General features: G+C 47.6%; 2 protein-coding genes and 1 pseudogene across 3 annotated transcripts in view; all 3 read right to left on the bottom strand.

Moving 5' to 3' along the window:
• Positions 1–16,974, bottom strand: part of LOC146436954 (mas-related G-protein coupled receptor member D-like) — a 94,044-nt pseudogene extending 77,070 nt beyond the window's left edge. Inside the window, exon 1 of the transcript XR_014852787.1 lies at positions 16,906–16,974. The product of XR_014852787.1 is annotated as a mas-related G-protein coupled receptor member D-like (transcript). The remainder of the gene's footprint in view (positions 1–16,905) is intronic.
• LOC146436955 (olfactory receptor-like protein COR4) lies at positions 489–1,415 on the bottom strand. Its single transcript, XM_085063967.1, has one exon. The coding sequence runs from the start codon at positions 1,413–1,415 to the stop codon at positions 489–491; it is 927 nt and encodes a 308-aa protein (XP_084920093.1).
• On the bottom strand, positions 14,054–19,175 carry LOC146436953 (proto-oncogene Mas-like). The gene is made up of 3 exons (XM_085063862.1): positions 19,095–19,175; positions 15,613–16,113; positions 14,054–14,122 (listed from the first exon to the last, which is right to left on the bottom strand). Exons 1-3 carry the CDS (start codon positions 19,173–19,175, stop codon positions 14,054–14,056), a joined length of 651 nt encoding a protein of 216 aa, XP_084919988.1.
• Positions 19,176–25,480: the final 6,305 nt, after the last annotated feature.

The raw sequence follows: 25,480 nt of genomic DNA, 5'->3' as shown, positions 1-25,480 counted from the left end.
CTACATTGATCCTGGCTGGATTTAATCCAACCAAGGATTAGTTCCACCCTCGCTATTCCATCTCTCTAGGAGAGCCCCATCACTCTGGATTTCAGCATGGACCTGGCACAGGATGAGAAAATACACAAACTGGGAGATTTTTGTGTTTTTCACATATGCAATACTAGTACACCAAAACATTAACACCAAATCTGTCACAGAATCTTGGAATGGTTTGGGTTGGAAGGACCTTAAGGCTCATCCAGTTCTGCTGCCCTGCCAAGAGGAAGAACACCTTCCACTGGACCAGGCTGCTCCAAACCTCATCCAAACACAAGAATTGGAGTGAAATTGTTCTTCTCAGCTGATATGGAATCAACCAGCACACCATCTAAGTCAAAGTGCAAAAGACACCGAAAATGTCCCTCTGAGATATTTAACAAAACTCCCAGGATATCACCAGCATCTCCATTTTATTTAGTCATTAAGTTACAACATCCAAGCTTATTTTATTTAATTTTCCTGAGTCTCCTAAAAGCCTCCTTCACCTCCTGGTTCCTCAGGCTGTAGATCCAGGGGTTCAGCATGGGGGTCACCATGGTATAGAGCACAGCAGCCCATTTATCTCCTCCCCTGGAGGTGCCTGACCTGGGGATTAGGTACATGAAAATCAATGCCCCATAGAAGGTGCTGACAGTGATGAGGTGGGAGGCACAGGTGGAGAAGGCTTTGTGCTTGCCCTGGGCTGATCTAATGTTCAGGATGGTGGGGATGATGGCCATGTAGGACACCAGGATCACCAGGATGCTGGCAACACCGAGCAAAGATGATAAAGTCCTCTGGATGATGAGGTTGAGGGTGTTGTCAGAGGTGGAGAGTGAGATCAGCACAGAAATGTCACAGAAGAACAGATGGATGGTGCTGGAGCCGCAGAAGAACAAGCTGAACATGCTGATGGTTTGTACCACACCATTGGTCAGCCCCACAAGGTAGCACCCAGTGACCAGGCGGAAGCAGCGCTCTGGGGACATGACAAGGGGGTAGAGCAGGGGGTGGCAAATGGCCACATATCGATCATAGGCCATTGTAGCCAGCAGAAAGCACTCAGTGATCCCAAACAGGTCAAAACTGAACACCTGAGCCATGCACTCAGCATAGCTGATTCCCTTCCTCCTCAACAAAACTCCAATCAACATCCTGGGGGTGACAACGGTGGAAGTGCAGAGGTTCACAAAAGCCAGGTTGCCCAGGAAATAATACATGGGGGAGTGGAGAGTGGGACTGACTCTGATCAAGGCCATCAACCCCAGGTTTCCCAGCATGGTGACAAGGTAGATGAACAGGAACAGCAGGAATTGGGCAACCTGAGTCACCGGGTCCTCGGTGAAACCCCACAAGATGAACTCTGTTGGTTGGGTGCAATTCCATCCTGACATTCCTTCAAAGGGTGTTCTCTCTGTGAACTCCTTGCTGGACATTTCTTCCAGGAGGAAAGCCCTCTTTCCAGTGGGATCTTCTTGGAGACAACCCTACAGGATCTAAAGTGAGAGTTTAGGTACAGATTAATTAGGAAAACCTGGGCGGAAGTCAAGGCACAGTTAGGGAGAAGCTGTTGGTTACACAACCCTGAGTAGCTTTACCTTAGTGCTGCCTTTGATCCCCTGTGTGTGTTCACTCTGGGACTTTGAGATCATCCAGCACAACCTGTAACATGGAGAAACCCAATAACACCTGTAAAAGACAGCACTGAATTGATTCTTCATTCGTGTGTTGACATCTGCCTAACACCTGCTTTGTCTGTCTTTTCTACCGAGTCCCAGAAGTGTTTGGGTTGGAAGGGATCTTGAAGACCACCTCATTCCACCCCCACTCCATGTGCAGGGACATGTTCCATTAGACCAGGTTGCTCCAAGCCCCCTCCAACCTGGCCTTGAACACTTCCAGAGATCCAGGGGCATCTAAAGCTTCCTGACTATGAAGCCTCTCCTCCCTCCTAGACACACTCTTTTGGCTCTAAAAGATTCTCCCAGCTCTTTACCCTGCTCCTGCAGCCCTCAAATGAAAGTGTGCAACACACAAATCTGAGCAACCTCCTCCTGAAAATAATATTTTGGGAAAATATTTTAAAAATCACCTTTTGGATGTGCCTTATATCAGCAATGGTAAGATCCACAAGTGTTCCTTACAGGAAATATTGCAGTCCTCATCCAGGAGCCCTTTGTGGTCAGTGAGGAGAAGTTTCCAGAGCAAGCATTCCAACGGGGTGTCCTCACCACACACCTGCTGTGCATCACCTGGATTTGGTGCTAAACTCAGAGTCCAATGAGGAACTGGAGCCCAGGAGCCTCCAGGTAGGACCTGAGATGAAAACTGAAGGTGTTTCTTCTTGGCAAGAGAAAACAAGAGGAGATAGATGGCTCAGCGTGTGCTGTTCTGGCTCATGGTTCTCCAGGGTGATCCTCTCCTATACCTCTGCACTCTCCCTGCTTTCCTCCTGGTGCTCTTGGAGGTGAATGTTAGGTGCACCTGCCTGGAGCTCCGGAAGGGAGTTTGAAAATATACCCTTGTCAGCAAACACCTTTGTTATTCCATGTAATTTGGGGATCTGGGGACTCTTGGAGCCCCAAGAGAATGACAAAGCCCAAAGTGGGTTGTTATCTCTTCTCTGAGATTCTAATTTCGAGGCAATTGCCCAGAGGAGATGATCTCACCTCGAGGGAGCTGCAGGGTGTCAGGGTTTCCCTAGAGCAATGACAGAGCAACACTGCACCGGTTGTGTCCAATTGTTGTGCACTTTTTGAGATTTTTCAGCTCCACAAATGCCATGTTTGGCCTTGTAACACCAGGGAGCTGAGGGGGACCTCACTGGTGGGGCACAATCCCATGGGAGCTGGTAGCCATGAGCAGTTCCAGGCATCAGAGATGATGAACCACGTTTCTACCCATTCTAAATTCCTTATGCCCAAACCACAGCTCACCTGTCCCATCTCTGGAAGTGTTCAAGGCCAGGCTGGAGAAACCTGGTCTACTGAAAGGTGTCCCTGCCCATGGCAGGGGTGTGGAACAAGATGAGCTTTCAGGTCTCTTCCAAACCAAACCATTCCAGGATTCTATGAAGACTGGCTGCAAGAATCCAGGAGAATCACAGCATATGCTGAGCTGGAAGGGATTCACAAGGATCACATAGTCCATCTCTCAGCCCCACACAGGACCATCCCCAAGAGTCACACCATGTGCCCAAGAGCATTGTTCAAATCACTCCTTTGAGCTCTGCCAGGCTTGGTGCAGTGCCCACTGCCCTGGGGATCCTGTTCCAGTGCCCAGCCACCCTCTGGGGGAAGAACCTTTTTCTAATATCCACCCTAAGCCTCCGCTGATGCAACTTCAGGCCATTTCTCTTATAAGCATGCTTCCCTGTAAAATAGCCAATTTCATCCCTTCCTCCTTTATTCCTTGTATACAGTCTCACAAAGAACACCACTGACCTTTGGGTCCTGGCCAATCATTTTCTGTAGGATATTCAGTGTCACATCCCTGAGCAGCCCAAGTGGACAAATCAGGATTGTGAACATTAATTCAAAATGCATCTTGCACAAACAAATCTGAGCTCAAGATTATGAACTTCTTAAGAGTCTCCTGAATCCAGGGTTACCCTGATGCTCCCTGGCTGTAACACACCACCCAAGGAGCAGGGACTTGCTCAGTCTTTGCTTAAACAATTCCATTGTGTGATTTACTTCACGCTGACTATAATCCTCTATCACATCCCTCCTCACTTGCTATTCATTAGCCTTGAATTCCATTTTTCATCTCCATGGCAGTCTCACATCTATCAATCCATCCAGGGAACCAGCCTCCTCAGAATCCACAGAATCCCAAACATCTTGATCCCATTTATCAGGATCCCACTGTACTCCAGCCCCTGCAATCTCTGTATTCACTTGGTTTGGCTCCACTCATCCCCTTCTTTTCTTACACTCCTGCTGCACCACCCCACATCCAGAATTTTTGGCTACAGTCTGCTGTGTCCAACTCAGCAGCAAGCAGGTTATTCTGGATTTGTAACATTACCATTTGATTGTGCAAATCACACACCTGTCACCTCATGTGGGAGCATTCCAACAACACTTGTTCCTTCTGTTGGTGCTGCTTCTGATACACTGTTTGAAAAATCCATCCTTGTCTTCCCAAACCTAGTTCTTTTCCCCCTTTTATTATGCAATTTTTGGATGCATTTTATACACCCATGGCTTCAGCTTCTTTTAACTAATTTCCTGACTGTTCACACAATCTTCCAACCATAGACCACTTGAGAACCAGCGAACTATGGGGAAGCTCATCCCATTCAGGAATTTTAGACAGGACCGATTCCTTACATTTAGATTTGAAAAGTGACTTTTCTTTCTAATAGAGCCAGACTACATGAATTTTGTTCTGCCAGTGGGCAGGGTCAGCACCAAAACCACAGACACCAATTTCAGGAATTAAGTGTCATTTACTACAGCTCAAACCAGCAAGGAATTACCAAAGGAGAAGCTCAGCAATGCACCTCAGCATTGCTACCAAAGATTGCCTACAGGGATTACAAAGATACAGCACCAGTGAACTTAATATTTCATAGTCCTCTAGAGCTGCACAGCAGCTGGGAAAGCCCTTGTCACAGCCAAGCACTGGAGAGCCCCTGCCAGAACTGGGAATTCCTGCAGGTGAATCCACTGGCAGGCAAAGAGGCTTCTGACTGTGCTGGGACAGAGCCCAGCTTGGACAGCGTGCAATAAACTAGATCACACAACTTCCAGTGTGGGAACATCTGGCTTCAGCCTCTTCCTGGGTTTCTCCCAAAGCCTGGCCAGGGCTCAGGGAGCATCCCAGGGAGTTGCCTTAGACCATGGACCTCCCAACAAGGCCCGAGGGATCATTTCAGGGCCTTGCCCAGCTTCTCAGTACAGAAAGGTCAATACATCTTTTGTTAATGAGCAGATACCGAGATCCTTGCAGTAATGATCCTGTGCATTTCATTAATGAGAGAACACACATACAGCATCTGGTTTGAAGGCTCACCCAGAGGTCAACTTCAGCTCAAGGCTCTTGCTCAGGCCTCAGTATTTCAGTAAGTCACAAGCTCTTTGAACCTCTGCAGGAAGCTTGCTCACATCTGCTTTGGAACCACACTTCAGGCAGCATTTCCTCTGCCCATCCCAGAGGATAATTAGCTGCCATGACGGAGTAATGACTGATCCTGGAATTGCAGAAAGCAGGGAGATGAAGGATGCTTTTCCTTCCATCCATAATGTCAAAGGATATCAAAAAACATTAGGTGTACACCTGAGCAATCTCCTAAGCAGAACCAGGACATAAGATGCTAGTCACTCCTGACTTCCAAGGCAGTGCTGGGAGCTCTGGCACTCACCTTTAGTCCTTGTCTTGGACAGCAAGGCAATCCAAGGGACAGAAATCCAGGCTTCTGCTGCTTTTTCCGGGAGCTACCAAACAGTACTACTCTGGCTGAACACAGCAGCAAAACCAGCACAGTTTGAGCTTGGGCAAAACTCAAGCTACTGCAAAGCTAGGAACAAAAGACAAGCTTCCCTTTCCACTGAAGGATATTGATCCAGCTCTACTGACATGTGGACATTTGAGACATCAATCTGTAACACCTTGTGAAATCAAATCACATGTCCAGATGTTTTCCTGCTTGTGTCATTCAGCTCCTCACCCTTCATAGTCTTCTGCCAAGTGTATGCATATGCTTTGCTTCTATCAAAAGTATTAACATCAGCATATTTCCAGGTTTCAACAAATCTCTGCTCAAATCATCTTGTTTTTTGACACAAAAACCTCATGTGAAAAATGTCACTATGTTTTCCTATTCAGACTAATTTGGAAGTATTTGAGAAAATCATGGTCTCACAGGGACTCACAGAAACTCTCCCAACTCCATTTGCTGCTTCTCCTTCTGCCTGGGTCCAAAGACATTCTGGGTCCACCTTTGCCAGAAACCTCAGGAGAAAAAAGTACAGTTATTGCCATGAATTATTGCCACAGGCTTTGGGGTTACATTTCTATTATATTCTATAATTATAAGGAGATAGCTGTCACCCTGCTGGAGCTAATTGTGCTTTCTCTGCTCTGCTCTCACAAACCTGTCCCTTTGTTGAGAAGGACATAATGACACACACACTTGTTGTAATCCCAAGCTTTAAGAAGTGAAAGGTTTTTTTATTATTCTCTGCTGCTGTTCTTATACCTCTTCACAGTTACTGTGGCTTATTAAGATTGGCTGCTAGTAAACAATGACAAGGCAGTCTAACAAACAATGACCATTCAGGCAACAATACAGTTACCTATAAAAGCAAAAGTGTAGCTGGTTACAATTATATGCAAGTTCCCCTTCCAAGGGGCTCTCTCCCTCGAATGTGCATTGCTCTGAAGGAATTGACATTCCAAGAGCTTCTGTTCTCTCTGAAAGCTTCCAGCCCTCCCAGAGCCTCCCTCCTTCCAACAGCCTACCTTTTTCTGAGAGGCTCCCTGATTCCAAGAACCTTCTTCCCTCTGAGAGCCTCTCCAATTCTGAGAACCTGCATCCCTCTGAGAACCTCCCTGTCATCGAGAAGCTTGTTCCCTCTGAAAGCCTCCCCATCTCCGAGAACCTTCTTCCCTCTGAGAACTTCCCTGTCTGTGACATCCTGCCTCCCTCTAAGAGCCTCTCCGATTACAAGAGCCTTCTTCCCGCTGAGAGCCTCCCCCTCTGTGAGAACCTGCATCCTTCTGAGAGCCTCGACCTTCCAAGAGCTTCCATACCCTCTGAGATACTTCCTCCGTCCAAAAGCCTTCCCGTTCATGAGAACCTTCAGCCCTTGGAAAACCAGCACCTTCAAGGAGTCTCCGTTCCCTCAGAGAGCCTCAGTCATCAAAGCCTCCCTCCCTGCCAGAGGCTCAGTGAGACCTGCTGGCCTGAGGACAGCCGTGACCCCATGGACAGGGCTCCCAGCTGCCTTGGAGCCAAGGACCTCAAGCACAGCAGCACATTCCTCAGCACTGAGGTGGCCAGGGAAAGGCCAGAAGGAGAAATGGCAGCGCAGCCTGATCCTGTGCAGCATTCTCAGGAGGAGCAAGTGGTGCAGCAGCAAGTGTCCTGGAGCCCCCAGCTGTCACCCCACGGCTCCCAGAATGCTGTGCCGGCTGTGATAACTGGGAACACCCCGTGCTTGGTGGCAGAGACGAGCCCCAAGAGAGCCAGGAGGTTCCTCCATCTCCAGGAAGCTGCCCCAAGACGGCCACCAAACACGAGGAATGTGTATGTGGTAGCAGGTCGGATCTGAGAAGCAGAAGGTGTTAAATAAATTAGGGTTTTCCCAAAGAGCTGTGTGAGGGTTTGCACTGGTCTGGATTTGACAGGGATAGGGTTCCTTTCTACCCAGTAAGTGGCACAGAGCTGGGTTTGGATTCAGGATGGGAATGTGGTGAATAACACAGGGAGGCTTTGGTTGTTGCTGAGCAGGGCTTGCACTCTTCTGGGCTCTGAAGTGTCCAATGGGTTAATCTGTGTTTTTCATTGGGAAGCCTGGAGTGAGTGTTGAAGACAGAGGCAAAGAATGCATGAAACACCTGTACTGTGTCTCTGTCCCTGTTTGTGAGGTAACCCTCCACAGCCTGGAAGGAGCTGATGTTATTTCCACAATGTTTCAGTCATTAATATATTTAAGAATACTCATTTATTGTGCCCCACATTTCTGGCCACCTTAATCTCCAACTGAGCTTTCACCGCTCACATTGCTCCCTACACTTGCAATAAGCATCTCTGTATTCTTCTCCTGACCTTGATTGCAGTGGACACACAGCTTTCTTTTCCATCTTTTTTCCTAGAGAAGATGTTTGTTCAGGCAAGCCAGCCTTCTGCCTGGCCTGCTTGGCTTCTGACATTTGGGAATTGCCTGCTCAATGATCTTAGGAGGTGACGTTTCAAAAGTGAGCAGCACTGTTGGACCCCAGCAGGTGCAAAAACATTTTCCCTGGGGACCTTGCTTCCCATTTCCCTGAGCAGCCTGCAGTGTGCTCTCCTCATTCCCAGAGCTGAGGTTTTGCTGGCACTTTTCCTCTTGTCAGAGCTTTGAACCTCCATTTATTTGTGATCACTGTGGCCAAAACAGCTGCCAATCCCCACGTGGCTAAGGACACCTGGGACTCACATGGAGGCTCGAGGGTGCTGTGCTGGAGAGTTCTGGGCTGTGGGGAGCTTTCCCCTCATGTGGGAGGAGGCTCTCTGGGCAGGAAGGAAGGTCTGGCATGAGCCACAAGGCCCCTGGCCAAGGGACAGTAGCAGGGGATCTATCTGTAGCAGATGCTGTCTGGGAGGAGCTGTGGGAAGGAGGGGATGTGGGGCTGGGGGTGTCACAGAGCTCAGAGAGGGTGTTCCCCCAGCCCAGCAGCCAGAAAGCCCCTGGCACACAGCAGGAGCCAAGTTTCAGGTCACTAGGAACAGTCCCCTCCCTCACCAGTGCTCCCAGTGATTCGCCCCAATCGAGCCCAGAAACACTTCAGAGACCAAGTCAGAGAAGTGGGTATTTGCTTTATTCAATGCACCAGGTGTGGGGGAATTCACTCCTCCAAACACACACACACCAGTACCTCCAAAGACACAGTGTTATAGGTAAAATTCATGAATATTCATCACATTCCTCAGGATAGGAGTGGTTATACAAATTACCCCCCATAAGTCATTAATATTATTAGCGATTTCTTGTGCTTGGCTTCAAAAGGATTCCTTTTGCCTCCTTTTATCTTGATAAGATTAAGGGAACCCACAAGGCCAGAACTGTTATCAGCCTTCAGCCCTGGACGGGCGCTGTGCTGGTGGATGGGGCAAAAGCTCAAAGAAACAAGGATGGTTGAAGTGCAAATAGATTTGGGTTTTCTATTTGACCACTCTTTTCTCACCTGTACCAGCTCACATACCTTGTTTAGTTCATCCAAATAGCAGACACTGTAGCTGGGTCGAGTATAAGTGTACAAGCTGTGAACAAAATTGGTATTGTATAGCCCATAAATGACAACCCTGGTGCCCACCGTGCTGCCATAATCCCAACTACCTGAGTGGATCTCGTGATCGCTGGCGCCGAACTGAGATTGTAACCCTGATTTGTGGGTGGGAATTAGCCATACCCACTGGGAGGTAAACAGCAAAAACAGAGTGGGAAACCACAATATCCTGGGTAAAAAAGGAAAAAACACTGGCCTAACAGCTGGCTAGATACTTGGCACTATTAGCATAAGAATAATGCAACCACTCAAGAGGCAGCAGGAGATCATTATCAACCAAACAACACAAAGTATGTGGCTTCCTTGTCTAAAACACCCCCATCTAAATCATCAAGCATGGGTGCTATGCAAATGTATTGAATGCTCGAATAAATGGTATTGCTCTTCAATGAGGAGACATCCCCTCTGTCTGAACTGCAGAAAGAAAAAAGAACAAAGAGACCAAGAAAATACTGCAGTAGAACAAATTCTGTGTGGGTGGGAGTTACTCATATCTGAAATTTGGGAAATTCCTGAGGAAAAACGGGACCAAACATTATGCTTGTGTGCAGTACAATTGGCATGGAAATGAAACAAGCGGTGTAAGGAGGGCAAGCCCAGCTTAGCCTCTGCACCTGCCTCAGGTATGGTCCAGCCACGAGCAGCAACCTCAGGGGGCATGAGACAAAGGGGTGTATGCCATACCGAATCTTCAATTACAACCTTGGTGATTATAATTATCACATGTATCCTCGCATGGGTAACCCCAGGCAACACAAATCCAACAAACCCCTGCACCAAGTGTAACTCCCTTATGTGATAGAGCAGTCGTGCTTCTTATCTAACCTGACACACAATAGTAAATAACGTGTGCTATTATGAAACATCCCTGGAAACTTGTAATTAAGGAAAACACTCACTATGGGTAGCCAAATTAAAATCCTCAGGGGGACATCACCTTAGGCTGCTGTGTCTGAAAAGACAGTATGTTTGTTTTGCCAAAGCAGGAATGTGGAGCATTTCAGACCGAGGGGGTGCACAAAACAGAACTAAAAAGGAACTAATTGAGCAGCGAATACAGACTCTTGAAAGCATCCCAAGACAGACCCAGACACCCTTAACTGCCTCAGACTCCCTCTATAAAAAAGTTAAAGAACAGCTCAAAGAAACACTTCCTATTCCACCCTGAGGCGAAAATCTATTTATAGATCTAATGGAACAATAGCACAAGCTCTAAATGTCAGCAACTGCTGGATATGTGGAGGTGCTTTGACAACTGAGCTGTGGCCCTGGAGGGGATTTAGCCTAAGTGTCCCTGAAATTCTGTTGAAGAATAAAACCAGAATATCTAAAGAACACCGCCCTAAAGGGTGGATGCTAAATTCAGGAGTAATGGGTGAGAAATGCATTGGGAGAGAGAGTTAAGCAATATACAAAACCTGGGTAGGAATAATCCCATGTAAATGAACCCTGTTCACAAATGTGTCCCACCGTTGGTGGTCACCAGAAACCCCTAAGGGCTATTGGAAACTGAGCACTCAGCCAAGCGAAAGTTGTAGCACCCTAAAAAACACTACCTTATTCTGGTGTAACAGTAGCAATAATGACGTTATCAGTCCTTTTGCAGGCATGACAGAATTACACAATTACTGGAACTGTAGCAGCAGTGTTAATATGCTGTGGGATGCCCCAGATGGACTCTTTCGGATTTGTGGAAGAAAAGCTTATACTAGACTGCCCAAAGTTTAGAGATGAGTCTGTACAATTGGAACCATTCCACCAGGATTTTTTTATTGCCGAAGGCAGTAGGAAAAAATCTAGGTTTTCCAGTTTATGAGGACTTACAAAGGCCAAAATGGAGTTCAATAGAAAGTATCCGAAAATTGAGTGACAAGGTGGGCAGCACTCAAAGGTGGAAAAATAATGAGTGGCCACCTGGAAGAATAATAGAATATTATGGCCCAGTCACCTGGGCTCAAGATGGATCCTGGGGATACAGAACCCCCATTTCTATGCTAAATAGGATAATAAGAATCCAAGTGGTGGTCAAAATCATCAGCAACAAAGCAGCCTCAGCTTTAGCATTAGTCATGGAGCAGCTATCCCAAACCAGTGCCATGACTTAGCAAAACCGTTTAGCCATTGACTATCTATTAGCAGAAGAAGAAGGAGTATGTGGGAAATTTAATTCCTCCAATTGTTGCCTGCAAATAACTCATAACAGTCAAGCTATACTTGATATTGCCACAGACCTACAAAAGATTGCTCATGTACCAGTTCAAAAATGGGAAACAGTACTAGAAATTAATTGGTGGGATAAATTCTTAGGAACGACTTGGTGGAAGAGACTAGGTCTTTTCCTTTTGTATGCAATTGCTGGGTTAGTATTCTTTCCTTTCTCCTTTTATCTGGCTAATCACAAGTGTTGTCCAAGGTATGCAGTTAGTCACCATGCCCACAGACCCGAGACAAGCTACTTCTGGGCATGCCCAAAGCATAATGGTCCTGGAGAAACAAAACAGCATCGGAGACCCTCTTGAAGAAGCCCAGTTAATCTGTAAAAGTTTCGAGTATAATAATGAAATTTGAATAAAAATTGTGGTACAAACCAACATTAAAAAAAAAAAAAAAAAGAAAGAAAAAAAAAGAAAAGAAAAAGGAGGGATTGTGATAAATGAGTGAATAGAGAATGCTGGCTTTTGCATATATGAATTTAACATTTACAAGGAATAAGGTACTGTGTAAAGTAGCACTAGGATAAAATATAATTAAGTAGAAACAAAGTTAGAGTGAATTATAACCATGTAATGGTTGTAGTATGCTAGAACTGTGGTAAGAAATACGTGATAATAGATGTCTTTTAGGCTGATAAACCACAAGGCCAGAGATCAAGATGCCCTGAAGGAATAAAAAGAAACAGATCTCATGCATCCCAGGAAGTCTGTTATCTCCATTCACACCTATCTGAGAAGCTGTCAGCCACAAGTTGAATTAGAGCTATAGAAGACTTCAGCCTTCAGCCCTGAGCCAAACCAGAAGGATGAATATGCAACAGTTACAGAAAGTACTTAATTGCACATTAAAATGAATAGGGTGCGGGACTAAGAAAAAGGCAAACTTGCCACTCACACCCGACCTTAAGTCTTTGTTCTCCTAATAAATGTTCAATATTATATTTCTAAAAATGCCAGCTTGTGAATTTGATCATATCAAAAGGATCACCACATACAGAGAAAAGGGAGAGATCCACCTGTCTTTTGTGCTAGTCCACACACCTGGTCCATCCTTGCAACCCGCCTTTGCTCTGCCTTAATTCTTGTGGAGATATGCCAAACTCCACTTGGCAGGCCATACATGCCAAGAGAGGAGTGTCCGAGGCACGGTCGGCTATGGAGGCAGGTTTTTCACGGTAGTGAATAATGGGTGTCAGGGCAACAGGTTTAAAGCCTACCTCACACACCAGCTTTGGCAGCACAAGGCCTTTGTTCTGTACCGGCTTTTGGCAGGTGCAAAGGATTCGTTCCATACCACCTTTGGGAGGTACAAAGCATTCTCTGTGTGAGTCCTACACCTATGGTTTCTGAAGAGAAATGTTGAGACAGAACTCGATTCTTTGATCGACACTTACAGATGAGCAGTCAGCCCTACTGGACAATAGCTCCCGAGGAAATAAAGTAGCGATAGAGCATGACCTATAGGGCTCTGCTGCCCTCCAGGGGGAAGATTTGGAATCGGCAGTATCCAGACCTCCGCCGACCACACCCAGACAGCTCCTGACCCCTCCAACAAACCCCAGGCCCCGCCTGTTTCCCTCCGACACCCTCCAGACCCCCCACCCTCTGGGCCCTCTTCCCCCGGGCAGTGCCCGACAGCCCTGCTCCTGCCCCGCTCCAGCCGGGAGCTCAGGCAGTGTCTCTGCTGCTCCCGGCCATTCCTGCTCCTCCACCCCAATAAATGCTGCTGGATCCATCCTGCCACTGCCTCTTGCTCCTCTTCAGAAGAGGCTGGGGGGCTGAATAGAGTGGGTGAAGCTCTGGAGAGGAGTGTTCCAGAAACAGTCCCCAGAACCTTATGGGGCAGCCTGGGGTGAGCATCCCATGGCTCACGTGGAGTCTCAGGGATGGGAATGGAGAGATGGGAAGGACAGGAGGTGTGTGGGCTGCATGGGGGAGTGGGATGGGAGGTTGGGATGGGGGTGTGGGACATGGTGGGGCTGGTGGGAATGGGGTGGGACATAATGGGAAGGTGTGAGATGCAGTGGGGCTGGTGACCTCAGTGAAGCCACAGGGGGAGAGGGTGATGCCTCTTGGAAAATGTGGTCACCCTGCTCCTAGAAGTGGGTGGCTGTGCTGAGGATCACAGATACCTCCTCCCCTTACAGATGCAGCATCTGAGTCTGCTGAGGGAGAACCCAAAGAAACGACAGAGGAAGAATTTCTGAAGGCAAAGAGTTCCTTTGCACCTGACCCACAACACTAGAAAGAAATTATATTCAGGGGAATTTTTGCTGTGCCACTCAGAGAGCAGCTGGGAAGGGAATGCTGAGCCCCTGGGCCATCCTGCCCATGCTGGCTGTGCCGCTGCCATCCCAGCTCTGGGCACTCGGGATCATGTTTGCTGCAGGGAGCACAAGCCATGCCTGTGTCCCCTCCCTCCCTCCCTCCACCCCCATTCCCGGCTGGCAGCAGGAGCCAGAGGAAGGCAGCAAGCACTGGCAGACGGGGCAAAGGCAGCTCAGGGTTCAGGATGCTGTTTATTGATATCAGACTGCAGTGGGATGCAGGAACCACGTGCCAGGGGGATTTTTGGGATTACGGTTGTATGGGGAAGGTTCTCATTGGGGGAATAGTGTTCTAGGACCCTCGAGGGGGGAAAAAAGCCATGCTCCAGTGTGCTCCCTGTGGAGCATCCCTCCCACACACCCCTGCTGTCTTCTCCTGCAGGATTACATCGCAGGTGGGTGATCCTATTGTTGTTTTTTTATCAGGTAACTTAAGGAAATCCTCAGCCACTGTGCTGGGGTCCTTCAGCAGTGCAGTGGAAGGGATCAACTGGCTCAGACCACTGTGTCCATGACAGAATCTTTGCTCCAGGCAGAGTTTTCTTCTGGCTCCCCCAAGACCCTCTGGAGGGAGAGCCCTGGGGACCCCACAGAGCAGTGCCTCCTGCAGCTCCCCTGTGGTGGTTTTGATTGGCCCAAAACATCAGTGAAGTGTTTTTAACATCTAGGAGAAATTTGGACCCCTCAGAAGCTGTTCTAGTAGGCCTAGGGAGGTGTCTGAGGGGTGGGGTGTGGCACAAAGATGGCTCCTGTGTGTCCTGAGTGAAAGTTCTGGAAGTTTTTACATCAAGTCCAGCAGAGCCAATCTCTGATGGCTCTGAAGGTGATGGACATGCTGCTGGCCAAGTTTGGGCCAATTGGAGGTGCTGGTTATGCCTCTGTGAAAACATATTTAAGAAAAAGTCAAAACAAAGCAGGCACATACTTCTTTCACTTTGTAGTTGGAGGAGGAGGAGGTGGAGGTGAAAATATGTGAGGGAGAACAGCATGGAGGTTACCAAGGTCAGTGAAGAAGGGGGAAGAAAGAGGTGCTCCAGTGCTTCCGGCACCAGAGCTGAAACTTTCTGCTAGCCGTGGTGGAAGCTATGGGGGAGCCAGAAATTCCTCCTGCAGCCCATGGAGTCCATAAGGATGCAGAAATACACCCACAGCTCTCTCCAGAGGAGGAGGTGGATGCCTGGAAAAGACTGTGAACCAGTGGGAGTCTCATCTAAGAGTTAAAACTGCAAAAGGCCTTGACTGAGAGAGAAAGGCCTTGCTCCTGGCATGGAAGCAGCCTGGCCTCAGCTTGGGAGAGTCTGCACAGCACCCTATGGACAAAAAGACTCATGTTGCAGCAAAAATTCGGGCGGGATGTTGCTCATGAGATTGGACCCACGCCAAAGAAGTTCCTAGAGGACTGTCTCTCGTGGGAAGGACCCCTGGCTAAGTAGAGAACCTCTTTTCCTGATTGGACTGACCAGAGGACCCCTCAACCTGCCCCTGTCTGTGTTGCTAGTTTGCAAAGAGGGAAGGGGGGGGGTGAGTGCAGAGACTGCTTCTTAAGAGGGTGGGGGTGAGAGCAGAAAACTGTCTGAAGAGAGAGAGAAACAAGTAGAGATAAAGAGTATTTGTAGTAGAAGAATTGTGGTGATGAGTAAATTTGAGAATCTGCTCTGTGGACTGAAAAGAGACCCCACACCCTGCCCCCCCCCCCACCTGGCTTGTGGATTGTAGAGGAGGAAAGGGGGTGAATACTATAGGTTCGTAAGAGGGAGGGGGGAGTGAACAAAATAATGTATGAAAAGTATATTTTTGCCTTGCATTTATCCTCCAATTCTGTTAGGTAATTAAACACTTTTTGCAACTTGAAGCTTGAAGCCTGTTTGCCCTTTTCGTGCATCCTCCTGGCAAGGGTCCTGTCTCAAACCCATGACATCCCCACAGAGAAGTAGATGAAGGGTTTGATGCTGCAGTGGATGCAGGTGGACAGGAAAAAAAAAACGGATCTTGATATAATTACTGAAAAGAGACAGTAAACCGCCGAGGCTGGGAGGGACAGCAAAGAGCATTACGAGGAAGATAACAATGTCAAGCTTCTTGTGTTGCTGCTGCTGTGAGCCACGCTTGGCCTTAGTGAAGAGAGTTGTGCTGGACATGACCATGGAAGAAGCCAAGAGGGGAACACCTATGATGTACATGAAAATGAGAATCACAAGGAAATCATCATTGTCTGGCTTCTGGAACAGGGAAGTCAGCGTGGGAATGACACTGATGGAGATGGCTCCTTGCATGGAACTCACCACCATCCACTGGTGCTGGCTACGGCGGCAGTGGCACCGGAGTGGGCAGAAGGTGGACCTGTACCTGTCAAAGCTGATGGCTGCCAGCAGGTACAGCCCCAGGTTGTAGAAGAACAGAAACAACTGGGAAAGCAACCTCACATACTTCATTGGCATGATTTCAGAGCAGGACATAAGCTTCATTAGGTAGTGCAGGGTGGAGATGATGATGAGGAGGAGAAAGGTGAAGTCAATGATTGCCAGGTGGAAGATGTAGAGAGTGATGGGCTGTCGCTGTTGAGCCGCTAGCAGAGAGGAGGCTTCCAATTCTCAGTGTAGCAAGAAAAGGCGTTTATTATTTTGATTTCCATATATATATAGACTTTTCAGAGGTCGCCCAGATTGGTCAGTCAGTACCCTCCCCCTAGGCCTAATTGGCCAGGCCTGAACTGTCCAAGTCTCGAGACACTGTTTGAAAAACATCCAGACTTTATCTTTGTTTATAAAACACAGCAAAATATTCTCACGAGAAAGACCTGCGCTAGCCACAATGGGCTTCCTGCGGATGGAGGATCCAAGGAGGGAGAGGACAACCCCATTCCCCGCCAGTCCACAGAGGCTGATGAGCAGTGTGACACTGTGTATGGCCACTAGGGTGCAAGGACGAGGACAAAAATACTGTTCTTTGGTGAGTGAGGCAGGAGGTGAGGACAAGGTTGTCATGTTCATGGCTGGACGCTGGGCAGGCAGTAGGATGTGGTCCCTGGCTGTGGTCAGAGTGTATGGGGAGTCAGTACTGGGAGAATTCCGGGATGGACCATGCAGCTCCTCAGCAGCTCCCTGCAGTGGGAAGGATTCAGTAGAGTGAAGTGAGATGTGCAGGGGAGGAGGGTGGTGGAAATGGTGGGGTGGGAGAGGGAGGTGGGAGGATTGGGTTGTTCGGCAGGAGATGTGGAAGGGAAGCTCAGGGCAGAGGAGGGAGGAGCTGGGGAGGACACCGCGGTCACCGGGAGAGAGTGGCAGGAAGACAGCAGCTGCTGGAGGAGAGGCAGGTGGGGTAGGGAGGAAGGCAAACATTGCACTGACCTGTTGAATGTGGGGCAGCAGCAGGCAAAGGGTGTCTGTCCAGATCAGTGGTGCTTCCTGGCATCTCTTGCTCCTTTTATATCCTTTTATATGGTAAAGTGGATCCTCCCAGGTCAGTAACACGAAGGAAAACCTCTATCTCCTGTGCTGGTGTTGTTCCCCAAGACTTGGTGGAGTCACAGGAGACTCAGAAATTGCATCTTTGGCTACGTCAGAGCTCCACTTACTTGGGACTATTTATCTTGGGGTATTGGTTTTTTCTTTCCCCACAAAGAAATTGGCTTTTCTCAAAAACTCCAAATGAAAAATTTTGCTAATGGCTCTTAATTTCCTCCTCATTAGAAACACTCCTTCCCTGCAGAATGTCTTATTTTCCATCTGCCTTCCTTATCCCTACAGGTTTCTACCATTGCTCATTTCTGGTCCCTGAGGGGTCATGGTCCCTCCAGCAGCAGAGGGATGCTGGTGGTGCTGATGGCACTGGAATGCTGGCAGTGCTGGGAAGGCAGCTGGGTGCTTGTCAGAAACAACTCGCAATGTGGGAAGAACTCTGGGATCATTGCTGAAATGTTGCGGCCCAAGCAGCTGAGATAGAGCTCAGTGCCCTTGAGAATGTGGAGGATTGGGATGAAATGGGAGAAGTGCCAGAAGAAAGTGAAGAAGAAATGGATTATCCCAGCAACCTCCCAGAAAAGTATTACAGATAGTATGAGCCGTTATCTCTCCCCAACCACTCGACGCCTGCATATCTCAGTGTTAGACATTGGTAAATTTAGACTGTAAATTACTTGTATTCACTTTTCTATTTGTTCTGAAAACTTGTAAACCCGCCTCGTTATATGCCCTTATAACCTGTTGCAGAGCCTTTGTTCGGGGCTCTTCAGATGTCTCTCCAAACTCTCCTATCCCCTATGTAATCCCCAATAAAGCTGAAGAGACCTCATCTCGTCCCCTCGCCTGAGCCGACTTCCAGAAGCCTAAATTCATCTCCTGTGTTGCTCAAAACAGCCCTTCTCCCCACTGAAAGAACTTTCCTGTGGCATTTAAGGCACTTCTGGTCATGACTTCAGAAGTAGCCGCCACAGATGGTGCCCCGTGTGAGGAAAACCACAGACCATCGTGTGAGGAACATCGTGGGAGAAGACGCTGAAACCGCGTGAAAAGAAGAAACCGGGAGAAACAGCGAAAAACCGGATTTCAAACCCCTCCGAAAAGCCGCGGCTGCAGCCTGCTGCCGAGCGCCGAGCACCGCGCCGCCGCCGAGCGGAGGAGGGGAAAGCCAAAACACCCACAGCAACGCGTGAATTTTCCACCTGAGAGCAACACCAAAACTTTCCAGCTTTTGTGGGAACCTGCGCCCGATCAAAGCGAGCGTGGACGCCTGGAACGCGACCTCGCGACAACCGACTTTAATTTGCCCCTGACCTCCTCACGGAAGAGGACCCACGAGTGGTGTAAGTCCCCCGTGACATTGTGGGAGTGGGCAGAGGGATCCCCACCCAGTGCCCCTGCAGGGCAGAGAACGAGTCTCACTGTAGGGGGAGGGTCAGAGGAACTGTTTTAGTTTTTGTTTTTTGTTTTTCGGCTTAGAAAAAGACCACCCCCCCCGCTTGGACAGCATGGGCTGCTCTTTTTCTAAAGTCGCGAATCTGAGAGGCGAGATTGAGTCCAAATTAACCACACTTTTAGTTCAGAACGAAGTTTTCTTTAAGAAAAGCCATTTAACATCTTTAATACGTTTTATTTTAAAATATTGTCCCCCCGAACACCCACAAGACATCCTTTCAGGGGATTTCTGGGACGAGCTGTCCGAAAGAATCTCCTTTCAATGCCGTTTACATGAAAAATTAGCCCTCCGATTGTACCCCCTGGTCTCCAAAATTCACAGTTTAGTAACTGCTGCTGAAAAGCTTTCTTTCCCCAATTCCCCTTTTTTATCCCAACACCCTTCTCCTTACCCCTCTATCCTAAAAGGAGCGAGAAATCCCCAGGTAAACCGTAAAAGTACGCCCAGGGGCTGCCTGCGCTGGGACCCGCGGGTTTCTCTCTCTCCCCGAACCCCAGACAGAGACTGCAGCTCTGTTTCAACTCCTCCCTCAACCCCTCTTACCCCTAGTCCGCGTTTTCCCCGATCTCGGAAAAATAAAACCAAGTCCGCGCCAAAAAACGCTGAAAAATACACCCCAAACCGCGCGAAATCCACACAAAGCAATCATGGCCACGATCATGCCGGTGTCCGTGGGCGTGCCCGACGTTCCCCTTCCCAGCATTCGTCGCGAGCATCTTCTTCCCAGCATTCCCCTTCCTCCTCTCCTTCCGCCCAATCGCGTCATGACTTCCTCCTATCTACTCCTCCATGTTTACCCGCAAAAGCCTCCCGCGGCTCTCGCCGCGGGAACAGAACCCACTCCTACCATGATCTCACTCCCTCCTCCCTCTCCCTAGATCCACCCCCTTCACTCCCTCTCCCAGCCCTGTCCACCGCCTCCTTCATGACGCCAGAGGGGCAGTCCGAACCCCAACAAAACACCTCCAGAAAAATTTTACATGGACGCAGCCATTTTGACAGGAACTCCAGCATGTCAACATCCGGTGATCAGACCCTCATAGCTGCGCCCGCCCGGAGGCGGAAAAAGCATCCACCTCCTTCACCCCAGCACCCCTCTCAATCCCAACTCTCTCCTAATTCTAATTACAGTTCCCCCAGTCCCTCACCACCCCCGATGAGCATCCACAGAGGCAACACACAAGCTGTCACTTGGTTTCCAATTCCACATTCAGTGAGAGAAAAAGTTTTAAAAGCTGCAAAAAATTTTGGCCAAAATTCAACCTATTTTAATTCATATTTAGATTCAATACTCCAATCAGAAACCCGTTGTCCAGTGGACATTCGAAGCATTATAGCAGTGCTATTAACACCAGCACAAATGACACTCTGGGAATCACATTTTAAACGGAGAGTCAAATCTCTTTTAACAAATTATAAAACAAACCCCAACTTGCAACACCTAACAATGTCAATTCTCATTGGATCAGAAGAAGAATTTAATAATCCGATTGAACAAGTGAAAATCATTACAAAATCAATTCAATTAGATTTAATAACAGCAGCACTTAATGCCTTAAAAGCTGTTCCTTCAAAACCAGAAACCTTAGTACCTTTCATGTATATCAAACAAAGCCAAACTGAATTATTTACTGATTTCATTGACAGACTGACAGCAGCCATTGAAAAACAATTTAAAAATCCTGAACAGCAAGAAGAAGTTATAATTCAAACAGCCTCTGTGAATGCAAATCCCAGATGCAGACAAATCATCTCGTCTTTACCCCCAAGCACAGAAATTACCTTATCATTACTAATCGAAGCCTGTTCACGTCCATCTCTAGAACCCCCTCTCCGAGTACCACAATTCCCTAAAGCCTATACTTCCCGACCTCAATCCCATTCCAATCCACAACCACATTATACCTGCCACAAATGTGGCCAGCCTGGCCATTTGGCAAGAAACTGTCCCAATATTTCCCTCTCACATTCTTCTCCTTTTCCTCCGAGAACACCTACGGAATCCCACCCTGGAACCCCAAACACCTCGCGCCCTGCGTCACAACAATCTACACCTCAAATCACCAGAAAACCCTCCATTCGTTTTAATCCAGCCGCAAATGAGTCAGCAAAAAACTAACTTATGAACGCGAACACTCACCGCGTGCAAAAAAAAATAGTGAGACCCGAGAACTGAACTGGACATCAGATTCAGACACCGATGATGACACGTTCCAGCATTTGCTGCCAACAGACCCTGACCAAGGACATGCAACATCTGTATTCTGGTCCGAAAACCTAGCAAAATCTCGTCCTTTGCTGACAGCATCCTTAACATTAAATGGAAAGACAATTACTCTTACTGGACTGGTGGACTCTGGAGCAGACATCACCATCATTGCACGCCGAGATTGGCCTTCCCAATGGCCTCTCACTGATTCCACCACACCCATTATGGGAGTGGGAGGAAATGCACAGGCACGTCGAAGTGCCCAAACAGTTGTTTGTGTAAATGTAGAAGGAGCAAAAGGCACTGTCCGTCCCTTTGTGGCAGACCTCTCATACAGTCTGTGGGGGAGAGATTTGCTCTGCCAATGGGGAGCAAAAATTATCATTCCATCTCCTAAAGAGCAAGTTTTTTCCACCGGGGCCATGGTGGAGGGCGCTATCCCACGTCTTAATTGGCTGAAAGAAGAACCTGTGTGGATTGATCCATGGCCCCTGCCCCTTGAAAAATTGAAAGCCCTCAAAACCCTAGTAGCAGAGCAACTTGCAAAAGGACGAATTGTTCCTTCAACAAGCCCGTGGAACTCTCCAATCTTTGTTATCAGAAAACCTGGTAAGGACGAATGGAGACTTCTCCATGACCTTCGAGAAATTAACAAGGCCATGGAGGACATGGGATCTCTCCAACCCGGATTACCATCTCCGGCCCTTTTACCCTCAGACTGGAAATTGGCTGTCCTTGATCTGAAAGATGCTTTCTTTAGCATTCCACTCCACCCTGCAGATCAAGCCAAATTTGCATTTTCAGTGCCTTCTCTGAACAACTCAGAACCACTCCAAAGGTTTCAGTGGACTGTTCTCCCTCAGGGGATGAAAAACTCACCTGCAATTTGTCAGCAATATATTGCACGAGTTCTCACCCCTGTGAGACGACAGTTCCCTGAAGTCCGCATTCTGCATTACATAGATGACATTCTGGTGTGTGCTCCAACAAGCCCAGAAGTTGAAAAAGTGCTCACAGTCGTTTCACATGTTTTCACAAAAGCAGGTTTTGATATAAGACCAGACAAAATCCAAAAAACAACACCAGTGAAATACCTAAGTTGTACCATTCATGATCGTACTATCCGTCCTCAATGTTTGAAAATTGGAAACCTCCCACGCACATTGCGTGATTTACATCAACTGTGTGGCTCCGTGAATTGGGTAAAGCCTCTCCTGGGTATCACAACCGAGGAAATGGCCCCCCTTTTCAACTGTTTAATCGGAGGGGGGGAGCTAGACTCCCCAAGAGAATTAACACCAGAAGCTGTGGTTGCACTGGGAAAGGTGGAAAAGGCCATATCGGAAAGGCAAGCCCACCGATATGACCCAGACCTACCTTTTGAGCTTGTGGTCCTGGGGGAAGGCCGGTACATCCACGGGTTAATTTACCAGTGGAGTGTAGACCGACCTGATCCACTGCTTATCATCGAGTGGATCTTCCTCCCCCACCAGTTGGCGAAGACGTTAACTACCCGAGATGAATTTGTATCCAAGGTGATCAAAAAGGGTAGGTTAAGGCTCCGTGCCTTAGCAGGTCAAGACTTTGTTTTCATACGTGTGCCTTACAAAGCTGAACAATTGGATTTTGAAATGCAATTCAATGAACCTTTGCAAATGGCTCTCGAAGGGTTCTCTGGCCAAATAACATCAAGCCATCAAAAACACAAACTTCTAAGTACAGCATTTAATTGGTTTGAAAAACCAAAACTGTCACAAAAACCAATTCCCAACGCCTTGACTGTATTAACAGATGGCTCAGGCACTTCCAAAAAATCTGTTATGACTTGGAGGAACCCCGCCACAGGACAGTGGGAGTCCGATGTGCAAGTAATCGAGGGGTCCCCACAAGTTGCCGAGCTTGCTGCAGTGGTGAGATTGTTTGAAAAATTTAAAGAACCTGTCAATGTTGTCACTGACTCTGCCTATGTGGCAGGAGTGACATTGAGAGCAGAAAATTCGGTCCTAAAACAAATTGACAATCCGAAAATCTTTTCTTTACTCCTGAGGCTTGTGACAGCCTTGTCCCACCGGGAGCATCCCTATTTTGTGATGCATGTAAGGTCACACTCCGACCTGCCAGGACCCATCGCCGATGGAAACAGTAGGGCTGATCAATTGGCAGCTTCTGCCCTGAAACCGAATACGCCAGACCACTTCAGCCAAGCAAAGTTGAGCCATCAATTTTTCCATCAAAATGCTCACGCCTTGGCCAGGCTATTCGGAATCTCTCGAGAACAAGCAAGAGCAATAACTAGGGCATGCCCTAACTGTGCCACCGACGATCTGCCCACTTACCCTATGGGTGTTAACCCTCGAGGAACTGAGAGTTGTCAGGTGTGGCAAACCAACGTCACACATGTTTCCGAATTTGGACGACTGAAATACGTCCATGTGTCAATGGACACATTTTCAGGAGCAATGTTTGCATCAGCCCACTCTAGGGAGAAAACAACAGACTGCATCAGGCATCTCACCCAAGCATTCACCACACTGGGCATCTCGGGGCAAATCAAAACTGACAATGGCCCTGCATACTCATCCAAACGATTCAATCAATTCCTCGAAGAATGGGGGATCAGCCATGTCACCGGCATCCCTCACTCGCCGACAGGCCAAGCAATTGTCGAGAGGGCCCATCGGACCCTCAAAACAACACTTTACAGACAGCTGGGGACCACAACAGAAGTCACCACACCTCACCTCCGGTTGGCCAAGGCGCTCTATGTCATCAACTTTTTAAATGCCTCGGCCGAGGAGCCCATGCCGCCTATATTTAGGCACTTCATGAAAATTGAAAATACAACCACCTGTGTTGGTTCGGAATTTGGAAACTTTAAACATTGAAAGACCATTTCCCCTGGTAACCTGGGGATGTGGTTACGCGTGCGTATCCACGCCTACCGGGCCCAGGTGGGTTCCAGCAAAATGTGTCAAGCCATACACAGCTGAAGATTTCAAACTTCATCCCCCTCGAGTGAATTTCGCGAAACCAAAACAAAAATTCAAACCCAGTTGGGAACGACTTTCAATCCTCAACTGGAAACAACAGAAACAAATCAGACTCAAAGATCCCCCTTTAGTTAAAATACCTCTTGAATCATACATATATTCCCTAGCAAATTTTGACTTCCCGAAACCAAAAATTCTTCAGTATTGGGAAGACCCTTTGAAGTTTATAAATGTTATTTTTGTTTAATCATGTTTGTTTTGTAGGTTTCACGATGAAGGGACTCCTGCAGATCATCATCATCCTGGATTCTATGGTTGCAACTGAAACATTCATAGTACCCCAACCAAAAGCTAACGTTTGGCGATCTCTCGCCGAGTCTCTGGGACAAAAAGGTTTGTGTCTAGGCATGGACAGAGCAGAAGATCCTATCCAGTCCTGTTTGTTGGGAATCCCACTGAAACTGAGAGAATTTCCTTTATAGACAAATTAGTAAATAACCACTGGGATTCGGCAGCTGCCTGGGACAATTTTGTCACAGAGTTGCCACCTCTGAAAGCAGAACCACAAGAACTTGAACTGCATGGGTCAGCCCGTGCAGATCAATGTGTCTCATTCATTGCTCCAGAAAAAATAAAATATTCACTCATCCCTGTAGACAAAAAATATTCCCCGGGAGATTGGTGTGTGACCACAGCAATTCATGGATCAGTGGGACCCGAACAACACAAACAATTGCCAAAAGGCCTCTTTTTGATTTGCGGCAACCATGCCTGGGCAGGAATCCCTGCTCATCCACGAGGAGGCCCATGTACACTCGGTAGATTGGCGACATTTACACCAGACAAACAACAGTTAATGGATTGGCTTTCTTCCTCCAAAAATTCAGTCCTTCCCAGTCAAAAACCAACATCTTTGACTGGGAAATCTGCCCAATTCAAACGTCAAAAAAGAGATCAAGGAGTAGCACAATTGGACTTGGAAAAATGTAATAGTAAAATCACAACCTAGCCCAAAAGCAAAAAATTAGCTGCAACTATTTTTCTACCGTAGACAGCCATTTACCACAACCTTGGAGAAATTGATCGTATAGAATGTTAGATAGGGAAAAATGCAAAAGCAACCTCTGAAGCCCTAAGCGAACTCCTTGCAGATGAAGAAACTTTAAAACATGCCACCCTCCAAAACAGAGCTGCGATAGATTATCTTCTGCTCCTCCATGACCACGGCTGTGAAGAATTTGCAGGAATGTGCTGTTTTAACTTTTCCCTACATGGGGAAAGCATTTCTAGAAAGATTCACACCATCCAATCACAAATCAAAAATCTGAAACAGGAAACAGAGACTTAGTGGGGGAAGCTGTTCCAAGAATGGAGCCTGTCCGGATAGCTTACCTCTCTCGTGAAAACCTTGGTGTCAGTTGTTCTCATTGTCACGTTTGTTCTTTGCTGTTTGTGTGTATGTAAATCTATCATTGTAAAAGCAGTTTTATCCTTTTTATTTGAAAACAAACGGGGAGATGTTGTGGCCCAAGCAGCTGAGATAGAGCTCAGTGCCCTTGAGAATGTGGAGGATTGGGATGAAATGGGAGAAGTGCCAGAAGAAAGTGAAGAAGAAATGGATTATCCCAGCAACCTCCCAGAAAAGTATTACAGATAGTATGGACCGTTATCTCTCCCCAACCACTCGACGCCTGCATATCTCAGTGTTAGACATTGGTAAATTTAGACTGTAAATTACTTGTATTCACTTTTCTATTTGTTCTGAAAACTTGTAAACCCACCCAGTTATGTACCCTTATAACCTGTTGT

Source organism: Lichenostomus cassidix, chromosome 5 (assembly GCF_008360975.1).
Source record: "Lichenostomus cassidix isolate B80296 chromosome 5, HeHo_3.0, whole genome shotgun sequence".
NCBI lineage: Eukaryota > Metazoa > Chordata > Aves > Passeriformes > Meliphagidae > Lichenostomus > Lichenostomus cassidix.
Note: the sequence above shows the minus strand (reverse complement) of the source record. Positions and strands in the feature narration are given on the sequence as shown.

Excerpts from the sequence above, each read along its gene's own strand:
- LOC146436955 (XM_085063967.1), bottom strand. The coding sequence starts at position 1,415 with ATGTCAGGATGGAATTGCACCCAACCAACAGAGTTCATCTTGTGGGGT.
- LOC146436953 (XM_085063862.1), bottom strand. The coding sequence starts at position 19,175 with ATGCTGGGAAGGGGAACGTCGGGCACGCCCACGGACACCGGCATGATC. Across the intron at positions 16,114-19,094 it reads CTTTGTGTGGATTTCGCGCG|CGACAGCCCATCACTCTCTA; the intron begins GTTTGGGGTGTA and ends GCGGCTCAACAG. Across the intron at positions 14,123-15,612 it reads TTGACATTGTTATCTTCCTC|AGGGTCTTGGGGGAGCCAGA; the intron begins GTAATGCTCTTT and ends CTCTCCCTCCAG.